The following is an 18,558-nucleotide window of genomic DNA, read 5'->3' as shown; positions in this document are numbered from 1 at the left end:
GGATTGGAATAACAGAGAAATTACTTCACAAATAAAACAGCAGCAAAAACATTGCAGATAAATAGATTTTATTACATTTTGGCTAGCCCATAGGTCTTTACAAACCTACTTTTTTTTCCTTTTCATCACAGAATAAGAGAAATAAAATCTGGCTGCAATCTCTTCATTAGGCAGTATTGCTGATGACTGGTGAACACTGTCTTTAAAGTTGCACAGAGGAAAAAAGCATTGTAAAATGAAATCATTGCACTTCTTGTTTCTCTCCAAGGCCCATAAAGTAATTTGAAACAAACATTCAATAATAATTTATCTTTTTTATACATTAGCACCAAATTGACATGAATCTCACTCCTACAGCACACTGCAACAACTTATAAATACACTTTTGCAAAATTATTTTTCTTTTTTTTTTGTCTACATATGTAACATCACAAAATATTTGGTAAGTAAAAACAAAAGAAATGAAAAAAAATGTTAGCAACGTATAAGCACTTCTTATCTAAACGCAGGTCACTTGCTAAATCCACAGTGTAGCAAGCGGCTTTATGTTTTCCTTTGCAATTACAACATCGGTTCTGTGTAGGTAGGATTATTGCACAAAAGCTCTATCTATTCAAAGCAGCACTGATTTCCAGATAGTGAAACTACAGCACTTCACATTCAAATGCAGGATTCAAGTAGCATCATAAACACCCAGCAAAAAAAAAAAAAAAAGAGTAAGATTTCACTTTAGCTTACATATGGCACTCAAAGACTTAATCAACCAGCAACGGGAGGGTTTCTGTAAACAAAAACAGTGTTTGGGCTATAGAATTACACGAAATATAATTAAATGTACAAATGTAAAATGCAAGCCTCAATGAAATATTACTGCCTCACTGAATCAAATTGTAATATTTTTGCCAAAAGATGGATTTTAACGCTCATTGCATCACTTCATAGAAGTAACATAAATACAATGCCAAACTTTGCTCAGGTCTTTCAGATGAAACTCATTGAAACTCATTGAAAGCATATAGCAGAACAAATTAAACAAATCTCACTTCATCCTGGCCTGGAATGAGATATGAATCTGCAAAGTTAGCAAAATCCTTTAAACAACGAATAATAAAACCAGTCTTCTTTACTGGATTCCTTTTAAATCAATTTTAAAAAGTGCAATATTTGTGTTAGATATCCTATGGTATGGCTTAGAGGCAATTCTAAATTTCTTAATATCAAACTCCATTCTACCCTCAGAAATTGCATTTGTTTAATGCAAAATGAATATCAATTATGTAAAGACTTATATTTATTTATAATATTTATTCTAAGTTATATTTCTGAACTATAGCATTAAGTCAAAGTTCTGGATAAATTGCTTCCATCGGTACTTGACAAGCTGACTTTGCTTTCGATACTAACTGTGAATCACATGTATGCGAACAGCCAAATCAAAAAATAAAAAAATAAAAATCAGGGAAAAAAATGTAATAAATGTGTCTCACTCCCGAGCATCAGAGTCTAATACCAGTACAGAACAGCAACACAACAACTCTTCATTTCAGTCTTTGAGTCACATTGGCCAAGGCGACAGCAAACGCCTGCACGGCTGAGAAAGGGTACTGGAAATCCAGGATGTAAGCGTTCCCGTCTATTCGCCCAAACTGCATCACCTGAAAGAACAGAGAACATCAGAAACACTTATTGTTTCAGAAAGTTATTCGGTCACCATTAAAACTCTTGCGTCATTGCTTTTCACATTACCTGCCTGCCATCCAGCTCTATCTGGAAATTCTTTGCTGACTCCTGAGTGACCCGACCGCCAAAGTCAAGCTGATAGACCTGTGTAGCCTCGTTCCAGAGCGGCTGCTTATTGGCCATGACATAGACAAAGCCTTGGATACCTAAACTGCGGTCCTCTCTTTCGTTGGCCTTGCGGCACTTAATCTCTTCCAGCTCACTTGCCATACGCAGGCTCCTCTTGTTCTTCCAGCTCTTTTTGCTACTCTGATTCTGGTTCATGAGCTCGTCGCCACTAATAAACAGCTCTGGTTCACTTTCGGAGCTGTCCTGGAACTCGTTCGTTGTCCTGCTCATTTTCTTAGTCTTATTGAGTTGCTCTCTCTGCCCCTTGGGCTTCTTCTTCTCTCTACTGCCGAGCCTTGGGCTGGATATGAGGGTGTTGAAGTCAGAGAGCGCTCGCCCTTCCTTTCTTGATCTGCTCTCAGAGACTGTAGGCATGTTGCCCTCCTCTGCCCTGCTGTCAAGCCTTTTGCGGCTCTTCTTGCTGTAGTGTTCCGACTCCTGAGGAACAGGGCTTTCATTAAGGGATGACGGCTCGGGAAAATTGTTGGCAGAATCTGCTTGGTCTTCTGTGGCACTTTTGGATGGGATCAACTCAGTGGGCGGGGGAGGAGGTGGTAGCGGAGGTGGTGGAGGTGGAGCAGTGGGAGGAGGTGGGGAGAGTAGAGGCTTTTCTAAAATCTGATGAGTTTTGGTCGGCAGGGGAGGAGCTGGAGGATCTTGCATTGGTGGTGGACAGGGGTAAGGGTTCCAAGGATGTAAACTGACAGGGTGAAGCTGAAGTCCAACGCATGAGCTAGCTCCAGGATACAATGGAGGGAGAGGACAGCAAGCCAAGTTAGCCAAGTTTGGAGGGTACCCTGGTGGTAAGACCAAACTAGGATCCTGTTGGGCAAAGGATACCGAGGTGACTACTTCATTTGGGGAACACTGTGGTGGAGGGTTCTGTAGGGTCTGGAGTGGAGGTCCACTGTGACCCACACCTGGGGGAAAAGGTGAGAGGGATATCTGGTATCCTGATGGGAAGGTAAGAGTGCTTGTGTTCAGACTGGTTGGAGGCTTCGTTGTGAGGACAAAAGGAAGCCGAGTAACGTCCAAGTGCTGAGCCTGACTGATAATGAGAGGAGGTGGCTTAGGATTTCCTGGTGGCGGGGCTAACATCGTCTGCTCTGGAGTAAGCCAGAAGTCCTCTGCAGTGGAGGTGTCCCACTGATAAGGCGGAGGGCATTTGACTGTCATACTGCCATCGCCCAGATTCAACTGACGAACAGATTTGTCAAGGTGACACTGCTGATTTAGCGTCTCGTCTTCAGTAAACGCAGAGTTTACATATACTGTTCTGTCCCGACTGTTATTTACCGCTCCCAGTAGACTGTAAGACGACTGAGACGCCAGCGGTGAGGCACTTTTGGAGTGCACTATGATGGTGCTGTGATGAGCCCCTTTGCCTGGTGGGAAGTCTTGCCTTACAACCGTGCCGCCTGCGATGCCACTACTTGTAGTCCCCCCTCCGGTTACACTGACACTGGTGCTACTGCTGTTACTGCTGCACTGTGTGCACGTGTACAACGCAGTGGGCACCCTCTGCTGGTAGGAAAGCGACAACGCACTGTTCATTTTCGCCTTGGTGGGCAAAGTTCTCGAGCTGTCCATCATCTGTGGCACTTTGAGTCCCACATCTCTGCGCTCACGACGTAGAGTGGCATGAATCAGACTGCTGTCGATTTTCTGAGGAGGAGGAGGAAGAGGAAGAGTAGCAGTTACCTGATTGGCCGGATCTGGGTATGGAGGAGGGTCTCCACTTGGTATAGAATACCGAGGGACAGACAGACGACTCAACGTGGCTGAGCTGTATGGTAGTTGAATTTTTTTATTTTCAGTAGAAGTCACTTTAAGAGTTGCCGAACCTCCAATGCCATGAACAGAGTATGCATTCTGATTGCGAATGAGGCGTCTCCGTGGGCGACATACCTCCTCTACATTGCCACTGCTGTCAAAGGTGGTGATCCGTTCATACCCCAGAGGTGTTGGGTATTGCAAAGTGACTGGGTGAAGCAAAAATTCGTCTTTCTTGAGACAGGGATCGGGAGCCAGGACACTTGGGCTGTCACAGTTTGTAATGAACGTTTGAGGAGCAGCAGCTGCTGTAGCTGCTGCCGCAGACACCACGGTCCCTGGGTACGGAGGTGGGGGGTTTACCTTCCTCATCTGGATCTCCAAAGCTCCATCTGTGTCGCTGAAGGAAGGAGGTAATGTTCGTGGAAGAGTCGGCTTCAGCGTGTGTGTGTGGTCCCCCCTGTCCAGCTCAGGCACAGCGGTGGGAGGAGGGATTGAAGGAAGAAGATGGATCTGTTGTAGGGAAATGGTTGGATAGCTAGTGGGAGGCGGCGGAAGCGACATCTGCATTTTTAGCTGCTGCTGCATTTGTTGGTGCTGCCTCTGCATCTGCTGATGTTGCTGCTGGATCTGCTGATGTTGCTGCTGCAGCTGCTGCTGCTGCTGCCTCATCTCCTGGATCTGCTGCCGGATCTGCTGCTGCTGCTGTTGCATCTGTTGCTGCTGCTGCTGCATTTGCTCGTGCTGCATCTGCATCTGGTGCTGCTGCTGTTGGATTTGCTGCTGTTGTTGAAGCTGTTGAGTTGCCGCCTGCTGTTGGGTCTGTTGCATTGGCGGGTGCTGTTGAGCCTGGTGTTGATGATGTTGGGTCTGTTGCATTGGCGGGTGCTGTTGAGCCTGGTGTTGATGATGTTGGGTCTGTTGCATTGGCGGGTGCTGTTGAGCCTGGTGTTGATGATGTTGGGTTTGTTGATGTAGATTCTGTGGGTGATGCAGCTGCTGCAGCTGTTGATGTTGTGGCTGTTGTTGCTGCTGCTGTTGTTGTGTCTGGGACTGATGGTGGTGTTGCTGCTGTTGTGACTGGGACGGATGGTGCTGTTGTTGCTGCTGTTGCAGTTGGTGATGATGCATCTTCTGCTGCTGCTGTTGCTGCTGCAGCTGCTGCTGCATTTGCACCGTATGGGATTGTTTCGATGGCAGCTGGCGAGGCTGCTGTGAGTGAGCCCGCTGCGAGTGAGGCTGTGGCGGTAGATGGTGAGGAGGTGGCGGGGGAGGCAGAGTACCAGGTAGAAGAGCACCCATGTCTAACCCACTGAAAATCCCCTGACTATGATTTGAGTATCTAGTTGGAACAGGGTATGGTGACGCAACAGCATCTTGGCCATGATCAGGGACGGGGACTGAGGCTGAGGCAGCCGCTGCTGCAGCTGTGGCTGTCGGATTGGTTAGTACGTCAAGCTGAATATTCTGATTGGCCAGGAGGGATTGAACAAGTCCAATACTTTGAGTTGGAGACATGGCTTGAGCTGGGCTGTGGATGGGAGCAATGGGAATATTGACGGTACAAGGTGGGTTGTCTCCGGCTACTCCAGATGGCCCCATCACTTTAAGAAGACACAAAGCAGAAATTTACCCAAAGATATTGAAATCTCATCATATATTAATAATTTTCCATGTTTTTTAATTGAAAATTGTGCTGTCATTGGTACCTGGTAGGTCATCCTCGTCCTCACTGAACACATTGGGGTTGAACACAGGCAGGCTCATGAAGTCATGAGAAATCTTTCGCACTTCAGGAAGGTAGATAGTCATCTGCCTCGGTTGCAGATGAAGCAAACTAGTCTTATAGATCACTGGAGCAAAAGAATACACAAAGAAGAAGAAGAAAAACATGAATCATAAACTGTTTTATAGACCAATCATACCTGCATCGGACATTTTTGGGAGATTTACCTGCACCGAGATTGGCTGGCAGGAAAGAGGCGAGTCCTACAATTTTGAACTTTGTTCCCCAAATGTTAGATGTGACTTGTGCAAGGTAATTGTGCTGTGGAAGAGTAAAAATAGAAAATTACAAAATTAGTCTGCATGAAGCTTTGCTATAACCAGGTTTTATTAACTGGTTTTCATTTAGATTTTTTGGATTTAGGTTTTAGTTGTATATTTAATAAATAGACCTAAAGAAATCTAACAAAAATACTGCAGTATTGTATGCTGACGATATACTTTTGTATGTCTCTAACCCGGAAAAGGGTAGAGTGCCTTCTCCGGGTCGGGGGGGATGTCCTGCCCCAAGTGGAGGAGTTCAAGTATCTCGGGATCTTGTTCACGAATGAGGGAAGAAGGGAGCGGGAGATCGACAGGCGGATTGGCGCAGCGTCTGCCGTCAAGCGGGCGCTGTACCGGTCCGTCGTGGTGAAGAGAGAGCTGAGCCAAAAAGCGAAGCTCTCAATTTACCGGTCGATCTACGTTCCCACCCTCATCTATGGTCATGAGCTTTGGGTCATCTTTTTTAGCTTTACTCTGCAGCTGGAAAGACTGAGATATTACAATGAAGATAGAGTCGGTGTGTTTGAGAAAATATAGGAAATTCCTTCAAGGAAAGACTATTAATGACAGTCCCGCCACTGCTTAGTAGCTTGTGTAACTGTCGTTTTTTTTTTTTTTTGTATGCTTGTGGAAAGATTTGGATCAATTTGTGGTGTATTTATCATGCTGTCTTGACTGTGTTTTTTGATGAGCCGATTTGTGCGTTTAAGGGATGGGTGGGAATTTGTTCTGTTATGTTCATTTATGTATGTCAATTTGAAAAAAAAGTATAATAAAAAAAAGAATCAGAAAAATACTGCAGTATCAGGATTATAATTGGTGTACTTGTTGACATGCGGTCGGTTGGTTTCCTGCATAAGATGAAAAACCAGTGGAAGATTACTTCCCTGGTTTGCTTGGCCTTAAATGTGATTTACTGAATATCTCCAAATATTTTCACCTTATTTCACCTCTTCACTGATACCACCAAATGAATTTCAGTGGTGAGAGTAATCAAATAGTAATACGAAGGTTGTATGTTTGACTCCAGCTTTCCACACCACATGCCAAAGTATTGAATGTCAAGATGCTCATCAGACTGACTGACCCTGAGCTATTTTGCAGTTAAACGTAGACATACTTGAAAAGACTTGAAGCTGTAAGATAGGCTAACTATTGACCCAGGAAGATTTATTCATAAAAAAGTGGACTCCTTTCTCATATAATTTCACCCCATCTTAACAATTATGTACTGTACAGCCTTGTGTTGGTTGACTACATAAAACCCCAATAAAATACAACAGAATTTGTGGTCGTAATGTAACAAAATGTGAGTAAAAGAGTATGAACATTACATTATCAAGGTACTGCTCATGTCTTTCATGCTATGTTTGAAGATGTCAAACAGCTTTGACAAATAATTTTGAGTAAAGGTCAGTACCTCTGTGTTTCCATCCATTGTAAACTCACGGCGGGTCAGACTGGGTGACCGAACCAGAGGCTTTTTAGTCGGTAGCCGTGGTGACCGTTGCCCTTCTTGATTGGCGCGTGAAAGTTTGGGGGATTTTCTTGAATCCATGTTTAGCCTAAAAAAAAAAAAAATGTTAGACTTGTTAAAGTAACAGCCTCAATTGACAAATCCTAAATGTGCAAAGGCTTCATCGACATCATTTCCGACTAGGTAACCTGTTTCCGCGGGATAACTTTGGCGACTTCTTCCCCACCCACTCGTCACTCAAGTCAATGTCACTGGAGTCGGAGCAGTTACAGCTGTCTGTGTAGGAGATCATGGGATTCACACACACGTCCTCTGGAACAAGAAACACAAGCGGTACTGAAGATTACTGAGCAAACATGTCTGTGGCGCAAAAAACTAACGTGGTATTAAATTTCTGTTGCATAAAAATGATTTAATGAGCCAAATGCCCGGTCCTCGCACAGGCTATTTCTGAATCAGGCCACAAATCACGTTACATCAGAGAGGAGACTGCGTTTGTTCTTTCTCCTGGCAAATGGTTAGAACACAGCACTCATATCCCTTCTGGAAAGCAATAAAAGTGTGTTTGAGCACCTGTGTTTTTATCTCCTATCCAATGCTGCCTTATGGCTCATCTTTCCTTACCATCTATATATAGCGAGATACATCAATTAGCCAGATTGGAACAATTTTTTAAGTATTTAACACAAAAAAAGAATAAAATGTCCAGCAGCCAACTGCTAAGATCTTGTTGACATGCCATTGTATTGTGTAAAACTAGTCCTGATTGTTTGAATAAGCCATTTTCACAGAAGAATCAGCTGGCTCACATTGCCTTTTCATTTCACTTTATCTTTAGTCACATTGATTACTGCAACAATGAGTTCACAGTTCTGCCTGAAAAATCGATCAGCATCAGCCGCAGCAGATGCAGTACGCTGCTGCTCGTGATCTCACAAAGACCAGGAAGACAGAGCACATCACCCCACTTCTAAAATCCTCACACTGGTTCCCTGTAGCTCAGGGATTATTAAACAAAATATGTTTGTTTGTTTATAAATCACTGATTGGCTTAGCACCAAAATATGTTGTAATGTATACCACTTGTCATTGCATCAACCTTCAAGGTCACTCGGGTTTTCGGGTTCTAGCCTGCTCTGCGTCCCGTGAATCAGAATTCAGCTTCTATTCTGCGTAAGTCTGGAACAAACTTCCAGAAAACTGTAAAACAGCCAAAGCACTGAGTTCAAGCAAGAATTTAGTATTAATTTGCAGAAAATGAGAAATTGTCAAATTAACAAAAAAAGATGCAGTCCCTCCAGACCTCAAATAATGCAAATAAAACAAGTTCATATTCATTTAGAAACAACAATACTAATGTTTTAACTCAAGAAGAGTTCAGAAATTAATATTTCGTGGAATAGCCATGAGGTTTTCAATGGGGTTCAGTGCAGTGGTCCCTTAATTTTTTCCAGAGCTGTATTTGATGATTTTGATAATGACTTTTGTTTCATAATTGGTGACTGTGTTATGTTTTTATAATGTAAAGCACTGTGTTTTTGCTGAAATGTACAAATAAACTCGACTGGACTTTCTTAATCAAAAGACTGCACAACGTTTTTATAACTTGACAACTCTATAATATATGTAGCTGTTTTAGATCCAACAGAAACTGAATAACTAACAACATATCTGTTGTTTGCTGAAATATTTACAGATTGAATATGGTTTATAGTTTCGGTGCAATTAATGACTAGGAAGAAGAGAAATCTGTTTGTTTTTTTGCATTTGAACCTTATCAACATTCAGGGTAGATGAGGGAAAAATTTGCTCTCCAATTGCTCTGTGCATTTCTGAAAAATATACACACAATTTCTGAATAATATCAGGGCCAATTGTGAACTCACCAGGCTTGCCTTCAGTTTTTGGATCCATAATGACAAACTCAGGCCTGAGCTTACTGATGCGCCTTCCCTTGAGAATAGGCACTAGCCCCCCAAGATACTCTAGGTACAGCGTGTAGCAGGGGCCGCCTGCCTCAGGACTATCCTCTGCTCGCTTCATGGTGCAGTGCAGCCGCTCGTTCCCGGACGTGGGGTAGCTGACAAAGTCGCGAATGTTGTTGGGGTCAGGAATTGGAGGCTGGAACAGAGAAAGAAAAGATTTCTGGTTGCTCAAGGGGACAATATGAAAATGTGAGTGGGTTTGCTAATGTCTGATGACCTCTGCTCACTTCCCCAGCAGGATCAGCATGACCCAGCCACACAACTGTAGGTTTTAGGAAATAAACCGAAGTGAAATACCTTGATGGTCGGTATAAAAGCAGAGGTAACGTAAGAGCAGAGCAGCGAGGGCATGTTCAGTTTCCCAATGTCCTTCTCTTCGCGCAGGGCGCTCGCAATACCCTGTTGGCACAAGAGCTGGAGGCTGGCCACTCTGTGCTCCACACGCACCACATAGAGAGCTGGTCCACATGCAAGGAACAGGCGGGAGTCTCTGTGACCCCAGCAGATGGTCGTGATGGGCCTCTGAAACAGAGCAACCAAAGATCTGTGCACTTCTACGGTATTTATGTAACTAACTGTCTCAGACATGAAGCCTTGCAAAGGTTTTCATATTCATTGGTGTTTTCAACACTTTGCCACTTTTAACCAAATATTTGTACCATGTAAACACTTGGATTTTATATAGAACTTCATAAAGTAGTGTAAAGGAGGCAGATGTTTGTACTCAGACCCCAACCCGAATTAATACTTTAATTATTGGGGGTATGTCTCTTTAAACTTAGGACAGGCAAAGATGGACATCTTTGCTCTTTTTTTTTGTCTAAAACAGCTGAAGTTTGGTGAGAATCTGCAGACAGCAAGTCTTGCCACAACTTCTACATTTGATTAAGGCCCAGACTTTGACTGGGACGCTAAAACAATGAAAGTGCTTTGATCTAAACCGGTCCATTGTAGGTCTGGCTGTAGGTTTAGGTTCATTGTTGTGCTAAAAGGGAAAGCTTCCCCCCCAGTCTGAAGCGTTGTGCATTCATAAACAATTTCTTTACCCTGTATTTAGCTCCACGCATGTTCCCATCAACTCTGACCATGTTCCCTGTCTCCACTGAAAAATGGCATTCCACATCATGATGATGCCACCGTTATGTTTAAATGTGGGGTTGGTCTGTTCAAGGTGATGTTTGATGGTAGTTTTCCACCAAATATGGTGATATGTTTGCAAGTAACAAAAGATGTATTGTTGTCTTTCCACTCAGCAATTATGCGCTTTCTGTGGGTCTATTGCATAAAATCACAATGGGATACATTAAAGTTTCTGTTTGCTGTCCGACAAAATATGGAAAGGTTCAAGCTTTCTGCTTATCTTGTGTAAGAAACTATATAAATATTTAGTCTCTTTACACTGCTATATTCTAAGATCTTTATAATAATAAAAAACTAAAGAAACTATGCCTAAAAAAAATTAGAGCCAGTAGATCTAAGCGATGCCAGTCAACCTCCTGGATGCTGCTCAATTTGCTTATGGTGGAAAAATGACTTGCCATTACAGAAAAACCGTTTACCCGCCGTCATTGCTAAACTAACCTTAGCATCCGTGGCAGGCTATGTTGTAGTGAACCAACTGTAGCTTAGCAAAGAGCAAGAGGGTTTGGGTGAATACAAGATTGATTGGCAGCGCTAAAACCCTCCCCCTGGCTCTGATTGGTTGTTTCTGACTGTGTTGTGTATTTCTGCAGTTAATACTAGAAGCACTGGGCGAGGCCACAAGAGCTTGATTGTTTTTCATCTGTCTTATACTGTCACAACATAATGATAAAAATTTTTTTTTTAATAACAGTTCCATATTGCAGCTTTATAGAGAGACTAACCTGTGCAGGTGTTTCCAGAGTGTATATGTGTTCTCCTTGTACATTGTAGAACTTAACAAGAGCATTCCTCATGATGGATGCACAGGTTGTGTCAGCTGGGAGCCCGTGTTTCTCCATGCCAGCCACAGCCAAGAGGTCTCCCTGAGAGCACCACTGGGCTTCCACATCTACAGTGAGGAAAATTAAATTAGAGAGAAATTTATAGACAATAAAGTTGTAATTTTTTACTCATGTGGGCTGGAACCTGAAGTGGCAATAACAGCGTTTCTCAATAAACGAATTCAAGACCTAGAATTGGTCTGGCATAACCCAAGTCCTGTTCTTGAGAGCTAGCGTCCTGCAAACCTTTAGATACTTCCCTTCTCCAACAGGAAAGTATCTATGAATGGCCCGATACAAGGACTCTGAAGAGCTGAACACATGCCGATGTGTTGGAGCAGGGATGCATCTAACAGTTGTAGAATTGAAGCTTCAAGGTCCTGTTATGTCAAAACTTTGTTTTATTTCAATCAAGCAAGCAATCAATTTTAGCTATAAAGCACCCTTCATGTTGGAGGCAGCTCGCTGGAAACACATAATAAAGGGTATTTCTGACCTGGGTTTGAACCATCTAGGGTCACAGTCTGCAGGTACAAATACCAGAGTTGTGAAGTAAACTGAAACTAGTGGGATACTCCCTTTTTCTCCCATCTTTGTAAGAGGGCTGATGGATATTAAAAGTGATGTATTTTTTTTATCTTTTCTTCACTTCCCTGGACTAGCCAGGGGAGTCATTGCTATATTCTTTGCTTAATTTCTTAATAAAATAATAATCAAAATGCATTTTGCTTCGTTCTTGATTGACTCGGTGTTTCACCTTAGGTAAGACTTATTTTTTTCCTTAACAATCCTGACTTGGGCACCCCTAAATTTGAATGATTTAAGTCAAGACACCATGAGTAATGGCTACCTTACCTTTACCAAATCTGAAAACTGTACCTTGTTGCATTGTCATACTGGAAGATCTTACCTTTCAGGCCTGAACGAATAATAGCCGGAGAGAGATCATCATAGTTGTTCATCAAACTGATATCTCCTGATAAGAAGGTGACTGTCAACAAAGGCTTGACTCTTCGGACTTGGAAGAAGGAAGAAAAGTACATGTGCATAAGATTTTTTCCATTCCTTCATTAGCAGAGAAAGGGAGAAAATGGTCGTACCTAAAGGCAGGATATTGTCATCGGAATCCGTGTCGCTCTCTGTGCTGTCCTCGACCAGGAAGTCGGGGCAGTTCCACGACATGCTGACGATGCCGTCAGACTCGTGCAGCAGCACGTGAGCGAGCATCCGTCCATGACAGTCCATCACTATTACCTGCCCATCTGCTGTCCCAAACAACACCTAAGGGAAAGTTGTTCAATAACAATAACTATGTTACTAATGACTAAGCCGCTGTTAAATGGAGACAGTGTTTCTTTAACACATTACGCATACCACCAAGGATGTTTTGATACTAGAAACTCAGCAGAGCGTCTTGTACCTGCTGATCATCAGGTGTCCAGATGCCACAGGTGATCTGACTCTCCAGGTTGATCTCTGAGGACCAGTGTCTCTGCCCACTGACCGAGCCAACTAACACAAAGCCATCCCTGTAAGCGATGAGTGCTTGGGTGCCGTCGTGTGACCAAGTAAAATCACTCACCTGAAGGGAGATAAGATATACTGTTAGGGGTATTGGTGTGAAATAACTAAAGCGATGACAGAGTTTATATTCGTAAAAAATGCAATGCATTTTTGTATTCCTTTTATTGAAACACAATAATGAAATTGCACACCTGGGCTCCTCTGTCATTCACTAACTCCACAGACCACCTTCCCTCATACTGGATCCATACAAAGATGCCTCCTTCCATATCACAGGTAGCCAGTTTCTGGAAGGGCTCATTCCAGCGCACCAAGACAACCTGCAAAGGAGAAAAGCGAGCTTTCTTCCATTTTCTAAAAGCACAGGTGGCTGTCTGCAGAGAGAAACTTTCAGGAGTAATGTGCTGCATAAACACGAGTCTAAAAAAAGACTTTGAGGCAGAACAGGCTTTTAAGAGCCAAAAAGGAGAGTGAGCACACAGGCAGATAAAATAGCACCAGAAAGAAATATGTACTAATAATAAGACCAATGACAAGTTCATGGATGCAATAAGCGACTTTTAGCAAAAGCTGAAAATGATTTGATTCTTACTTTTACAGTTTATTATTTTTGCAAACAAGCTTCTGGCACAATTGGTATAGCTTCCTTTCAATCAGTTGGTTTCTTGGATCAAAATCGTTTTTTTTTTTTTGGAGTAGTCCACATTTGAGGAGCCTTTTGATTGTGTCAAGTTTCAAACATCTGATCCCAACTTGTCACAACAAATTGGTTAGGATGCTCAAGAACAGCCCGGGAACCACAATGGAAACCACCAAAACACCATGTCTGTTGATTTTCCCACACGGACAAGCCAAATACCTTTTTTTGAGAAATGTTTTAAAGTCAGAGTAGAAAAACAATGAGCAGTTCAGCCGCAATGACAATCAGCATGTTTCAAAGAATCAACAAGAGCTTTCCAAGTTAAGAACGCCGTACCAGAAGTCTAGCATGGTAGCAATATGCTAAAGGTTTGTTTAATTGCCTGCGGTGTTGGTGCGTCCTACAGAATGGGTGTAGAAAATATCTAAATTCTTCAGCTCCATCCAAAATGAGCAGCTAGTTGAGTCACATGCAAGGTAATTATACGATAAACCTAATAAAACTGGCTTGAGCATGGGTAAAGCTTTTCAAAGATGTATGGTTGTACAATTGCACGTCTGTTTGCTATTGAAGGGCCAACAGCAGCTTGTTTGGATTTAAAGTGACAAGAGGCCCTAAAAGAAGCTGAAAGAAGGTCAAATTAGGCCAAACTATTTTGGCTAAAATCTCAAAAATGTAATGAACATGTTTTGCATACCGTACAGTCCTATCATTACCTGCTCAAGGAGGCATAATATGTCACTCTTAAGGTATAAGAGGGTCCAAACCAAGACTATCACAGTGAACCTAAAAAAGTATTTGATGAGTGTACATATCCCCGAACTATTGACAGCGACCATAAAGACACTTATGTTCCTAATTATTGCAAATTACACATTGAGTATAACAAAATATCACTAAAATACCTCACTGTTGTGTCCTCGCAAGTTAAAATTGATTCTCTGCGGTGTACTTCTGTCCCTCCTGCAGTGACTCGAAGTGAACGTCACCCCGACGACTCCTCTCCCGTTCCCCGTGGCGAGCCAGCCCTCCTCGTAGTAGCGTCTCCGGCACACCGGCTTGTCCTTCTCGCTCTTGGGGACCCGGCCCTTCCACGAGAGGCAGAGGATGTTGGAGTCGCTGCACAGGATGGGACCATGTTCCACGGCGGCCAACATCCCTACTGACTGGCCAGGCTGCTGAGCGAGACAAGAGAAAGTGACGCGTTGGAGCTGCAACAACACAATGTGGCGTCTTGTATTGAATCTTAAATACATTTTCGGTTTGTGTTGGTGCGTGGCTCTACTTTTTTACTCAAAAATGCCTTTTCAGGGAAGCTCGGGATATTTTTGGTATATGCACTGTTATTTTCATGGTGAGCGGGAAGTGGGGCTGCAGTGAAACATGGAAAAGTTGGGTTTGAAAATGATTTATTGACCAACGAAGCAAAAAGTGACAGAACAATCTCACGTTAAAGTTAATGAAACGGATCATTGATTGTTGCCACTCATATTGAGCAGATGCTTGTTTTTAAATTCAAAGAACATTGTATCATATGAGCTAAACACCTTCTTTTAGAGCCAGTGTGTACTAAAGTAAATCTACCATAAACCTGCAGACTTTAAAATAACTTTGCGAACCCTTGCGGTGATTGTTCTGTCACAAAATGAAGATGCAAAAAATGGAGGGTGGAATTCATATTTTAGTTCTGATGTGAGATCTGGAGGGGTTCGAATGAAACAAACCCAGGAAAAATTTCACCCCTATATACTGTGTCCTGAACATCTCTTCATACCTCTTAAACATTTTGTTATTTTAGGAATGTTACAACCTTTACCTGCAATGTATTTTATTGAGGCTTTAGGTGATAGATCAACACACTTTAGTGTAGAACTTTGAGGTAGACGATAATAATCATAAATAATTTTCCGTGTTTTTATAAGCGTGGTATGCATTTGAATTCAGATTCTCTGAGCCAATGCTTTCTACTACTTTTCCTACAGATACAGCTGCAGGAATTTTGGGCTAGCTTTGCACATCTGGAGACTGAAATGTTTGGAGCTTCTTCTTCGCAAAGTAGCTCTAGCTCAGACTGGATGAAGAGCATCGATCCATGAACAGCAATTTTCAAGTCTTTCCACAGTTTCAGAGACTCAAACGTCCTGTACACAGACCCGAACTGGATTTTACTCAAGGATATTATAGGAAAGAGACCCTGAACACAATGACATGCCACAGTTTTCAGATCTGTGCTAGTAGAATATATAATTTCCCTTTCACCTTACAATAGAGGGCTACTTTATATTGGTCAAAGAGGCCATGAAAAAAAAAAGATGAACACACTGCAGCGGCCCAAACCAGCAACAAACAACATAGGCAGACAAATAACTGCCTAAAACCAGGTGACTTAAAGTGTTTTGTTTTGTTTTGTTTTAGAAAATTCTGTGCAATTTAATTTTGACTGGCAGCACGGATTTTAACAAGTACGAGTGAATCACTAAATGTGCCACTTACGACTGCTCATAATGTTCTTGCTGTAGTCCCTATTATTCACTGCTCATGGAGCAGCTCCAGGGTTTGTCTGTAGGTTACATCATCACTACAGCTCTATTTATCATCATTCACAAAATGAAATTAAAGCATATAGATAAAATATGTGAAATTCTGAGAATGCGAACCAGAGCTAAGATATTCATGTCCTTTCTTTTTTTATCAAAAGAGGAATTTCAACAAGAAGTATTCTCTTCTACCACACTTTCCAAAAAGCTAATCATTCGACATGTTACAAATTTGAGGTCCCCAATTTAAGTTGCAGTCATTTTATGCACATACTTGATGTATGCTGGCTGACATTATGTTACGTAATGTCACGAGGGAAAAAATTGGCTAAACCCAATTCAGTATTGACAATTTGACAGCGGCTTGAAATACCTCATAGTTCCTGGGCATGTTGAATCAAAATTCGTCCTCTGAAGGTGTCCATATTTTCATCCAGATGAAGCACTGAAGGGTAATGGCTGTTTTCCTGTTGGTGCTTAAAAGGGGACCTATAATAGGGAGGTAAAATGCATCATACAGCCAGAGGGTATCCAGCTCTTCCTTCATTCATTCATGCATTCATCCAGCCACTCATTCAAATCTGCGCTTTAGAATTTGCCATTTGAAGATGCGTGCCTCCTCAGATGCCAGTCACCCATCCCGGAGACTTGTGCAATCCTGTTGCAGTGGAGGAAGAAATAATAATAAAAAAAAGACGTCAGTGGGGAAAAAAATAAAGAGAAACGCAGCAGTTCAACAAGTAAAGGAAGGAGAGATTTTTAGCTGGAAAAACAGCGATGTCGTTCAGAGCATCGCCGTTCATATTTAGTGTTTCTCAGTCTCTATGCAACGCCAACACTGCATTGGAGAGCGAGTCTCCATGGGTACTGATGCTGTCCGCGCCTTATTGTTACCGGCAGAGCAGAAATCACACACAGACATTTACTCAAACGTCGCAAATATTACATAAACCCTTCAATGTTTAGAGCAACTGAACTGTGACGTGAACGTTAATAAGATGTTAAAATAGCAACGAATTATGTTTGACTAAAGCCTCCGTATATTCAACGACTTTAAGTGAATTATGAGACAAAGACAAAGCAGCTCTTTTAGAAATTTCACAAAATTACGCTTTCTTATTCATAGGCGTCTCATATGTACCCGCATCACCCAGCTGTCTGAGTGAGTCAGAGCTCAAATCGAGACGAATGTAGGGACTTAAAAATTACACATGCGCCACTTATATTAAATATGTTTACGTTTCAATTAATTAAAAGCGGTACGTACCTGTCACCAAGATAACAATATCTATATGTTAGTCCTAAAATGATAGACAGTGCCGTAGTGTTGCCAGGCGCTTCTCCTTTGGCGCACTTTGTGCTTGTTTCTTTAAGAGGGGTTGCCATGAGGCAGGTAGCGTGGAAATGCTGCAGGGGTTTTCCCAGCGCGGATTCAATCCGTGCCCCAAACGCAAATGTTCACGGCTGCAGGAACAGCTAAATGTACGAACTCCGATTTTCATTTTATATAATCTTCCATCCCCCAGAGGTTAACAAATCGGTCCAAGTGTTTCCTGCTTCACGTGAACGGGGGTTTCCGTGCTTGATGGCAACCTCGCACGGCGCACCCACTCTCTGTAACGTACCTGCCACGCAGTTTGCAGCTGTGATTTCTGGCAGAATTGTGCACAATCTGCGTTTTTCTTTCGTCGCGTCCTTGTCATGTCTGTTACCGTGAGCGTCGTTAGGTTTGTAATTTTACTCTTTGTTTCCAAGAAATCAGTGAAGATACGCTAAAGATGTAAGACTCCAAATTAATAATATTTTACAATAAAAAAAACAAAAAACATAAAATTAAAAAACATAGACCGTGTAACAAGATTTAAACCATGTACTTTTGACATTTATTACCTAATTGTAGAGTTTTTGCTTTTATAGAAAAATAAAATATCATATATTGGGGCTTTTTAATCGTATTTTTATAATAACAGCACGAAAATGAAATTAACAGTATAAAACAGAGCAATGAAAGTTATACTATTATAACATTTCATACATATCTTACTGAAGGTGACGGTTGCCTAGACATAGATTCACATAGACACAGAGTCACTTTATTGTCATTCAACTGTACATTTTAAATTTTAAGCGAAATTTCATTGCGAGGCTCAAATAGTAACAAAACACATAAATAGTACGTCACTTCCAGTGAACTTTCAAAATAAAGTCACTATTTGGTGACTTATACCAAATATAGTCACACTACCTGGTGTTGTATTGGGTTTGTCTATAAATATAAATACATAAATGCCAAAGGCAGTTCCCAAAACTTCCCAAAAGCTTTGGGAAGCTTTTTGAGAAGCTTCTCAAAGCTTATCTAAACTTTTTTTTAGTTTAGATAAAATAAAAATCACCACCTCTTTTTTGCCAAGAGATGATTTAGCCAAAAAAAAAAAAAACCCAAAAACAAAAAAACAAAAACACTTTTGGCAAAAATGACATAGGCCATTATTTTAGGAAAGTGATCATATATTTATTTAGATCCAGCCTGACTTGAGGCTTTTGCTAATGACCAATATAAAAGGTCCAGGGTAGATTTGATTGTATACAGTATTTCTATATATTCAAGTTTGGATTCAGGGATGTTGCACAGTGGCCTAGATTGTCAAAATCTATAACATTAAGACTATTTTACCAAAGAAGAGGGTTGAGCAACATAACGTACGACCTGGGTAGCTCAACAAGGGATGAATGATCCGTCCATTGCTTCTCTCCAATGATC

At 41.8% G+C, this 18,558-nt stretch overlaps 1 protein-coding gene across 5 annotated transcripts; it reads right to left on the bottom strand.

Annotated features, from left to right (window-relative positions):
- Positions 1-47: 47 nt before the first annotated feature.
- Positions 48-17,351, bottom strand: tulp4b (TUB like protein 4b). Of its 5 annotated transcripts, none has more exons than XM_027999944.1 (17): positions 17,065-17,351; positions 16,171-16,455; positions 14,166-14,438; positions 12,812-12,940; positions 12,517-12,678; positions 12,197-12,377; positions 12,007-12,114; positions 10,998-11,164; positions 9,430-9,654; positions 9,034-9,268; positions 7,336-7,459; positions 7,091-7,235; positions 5,575-5,668; positions 5,331-5,474; positions 4,485-5,225; positions 1,747-4,436; positions 48-1,655 (listed from the first exon to the last, which is right to left on the bottom strand). In XM_027999944.1, the coding sequence occupies exons 2-17, from the start codon at positions 16,186-16,188 to the stop codon at positions 1,539-1,541; spliced, it is 5,553 nt and encodes a 1,850-aa protein (XP_027855745.1). In that variant the 5' UTR covers positions 16,189-16,455; positions 17,065-17,351; the 3' UTR covers positions 48-1,538. The 5 variants fall into 5 exon arrangements, with proteins under 5 accessions (XP_027855745.1, XP_027855747.1, XP_027855746.1 ...); XM_027999946.1 differs by having other exon boundaries at positions 4,533-5,225; XM_027999945.1 differs by having other exon boundaries at positions 1,747-4,532; positions 4,581-5,225.
- Between the last annotated feature and the right edge of the window lie 1,207 nt (positions 17,352-18,558).

This window comes from Xiphophorus couchianus, chromosome 19 (genome assembly GCF_001444195.1).
Source record: "Xiphophorus couchianus chromosome 19, X_couchianus-1.0, whole genome shotgun sequence".
NCBI lineage: Eukaryota > Metazoa > Chordata > Actinopteri > Cyprinodontiformes > Poeciliidae > Xiphophorus > Xiphophorus couchianus.
This window is presented reverse-complemented; position numbering and strand designations above follow the sequence as displayed.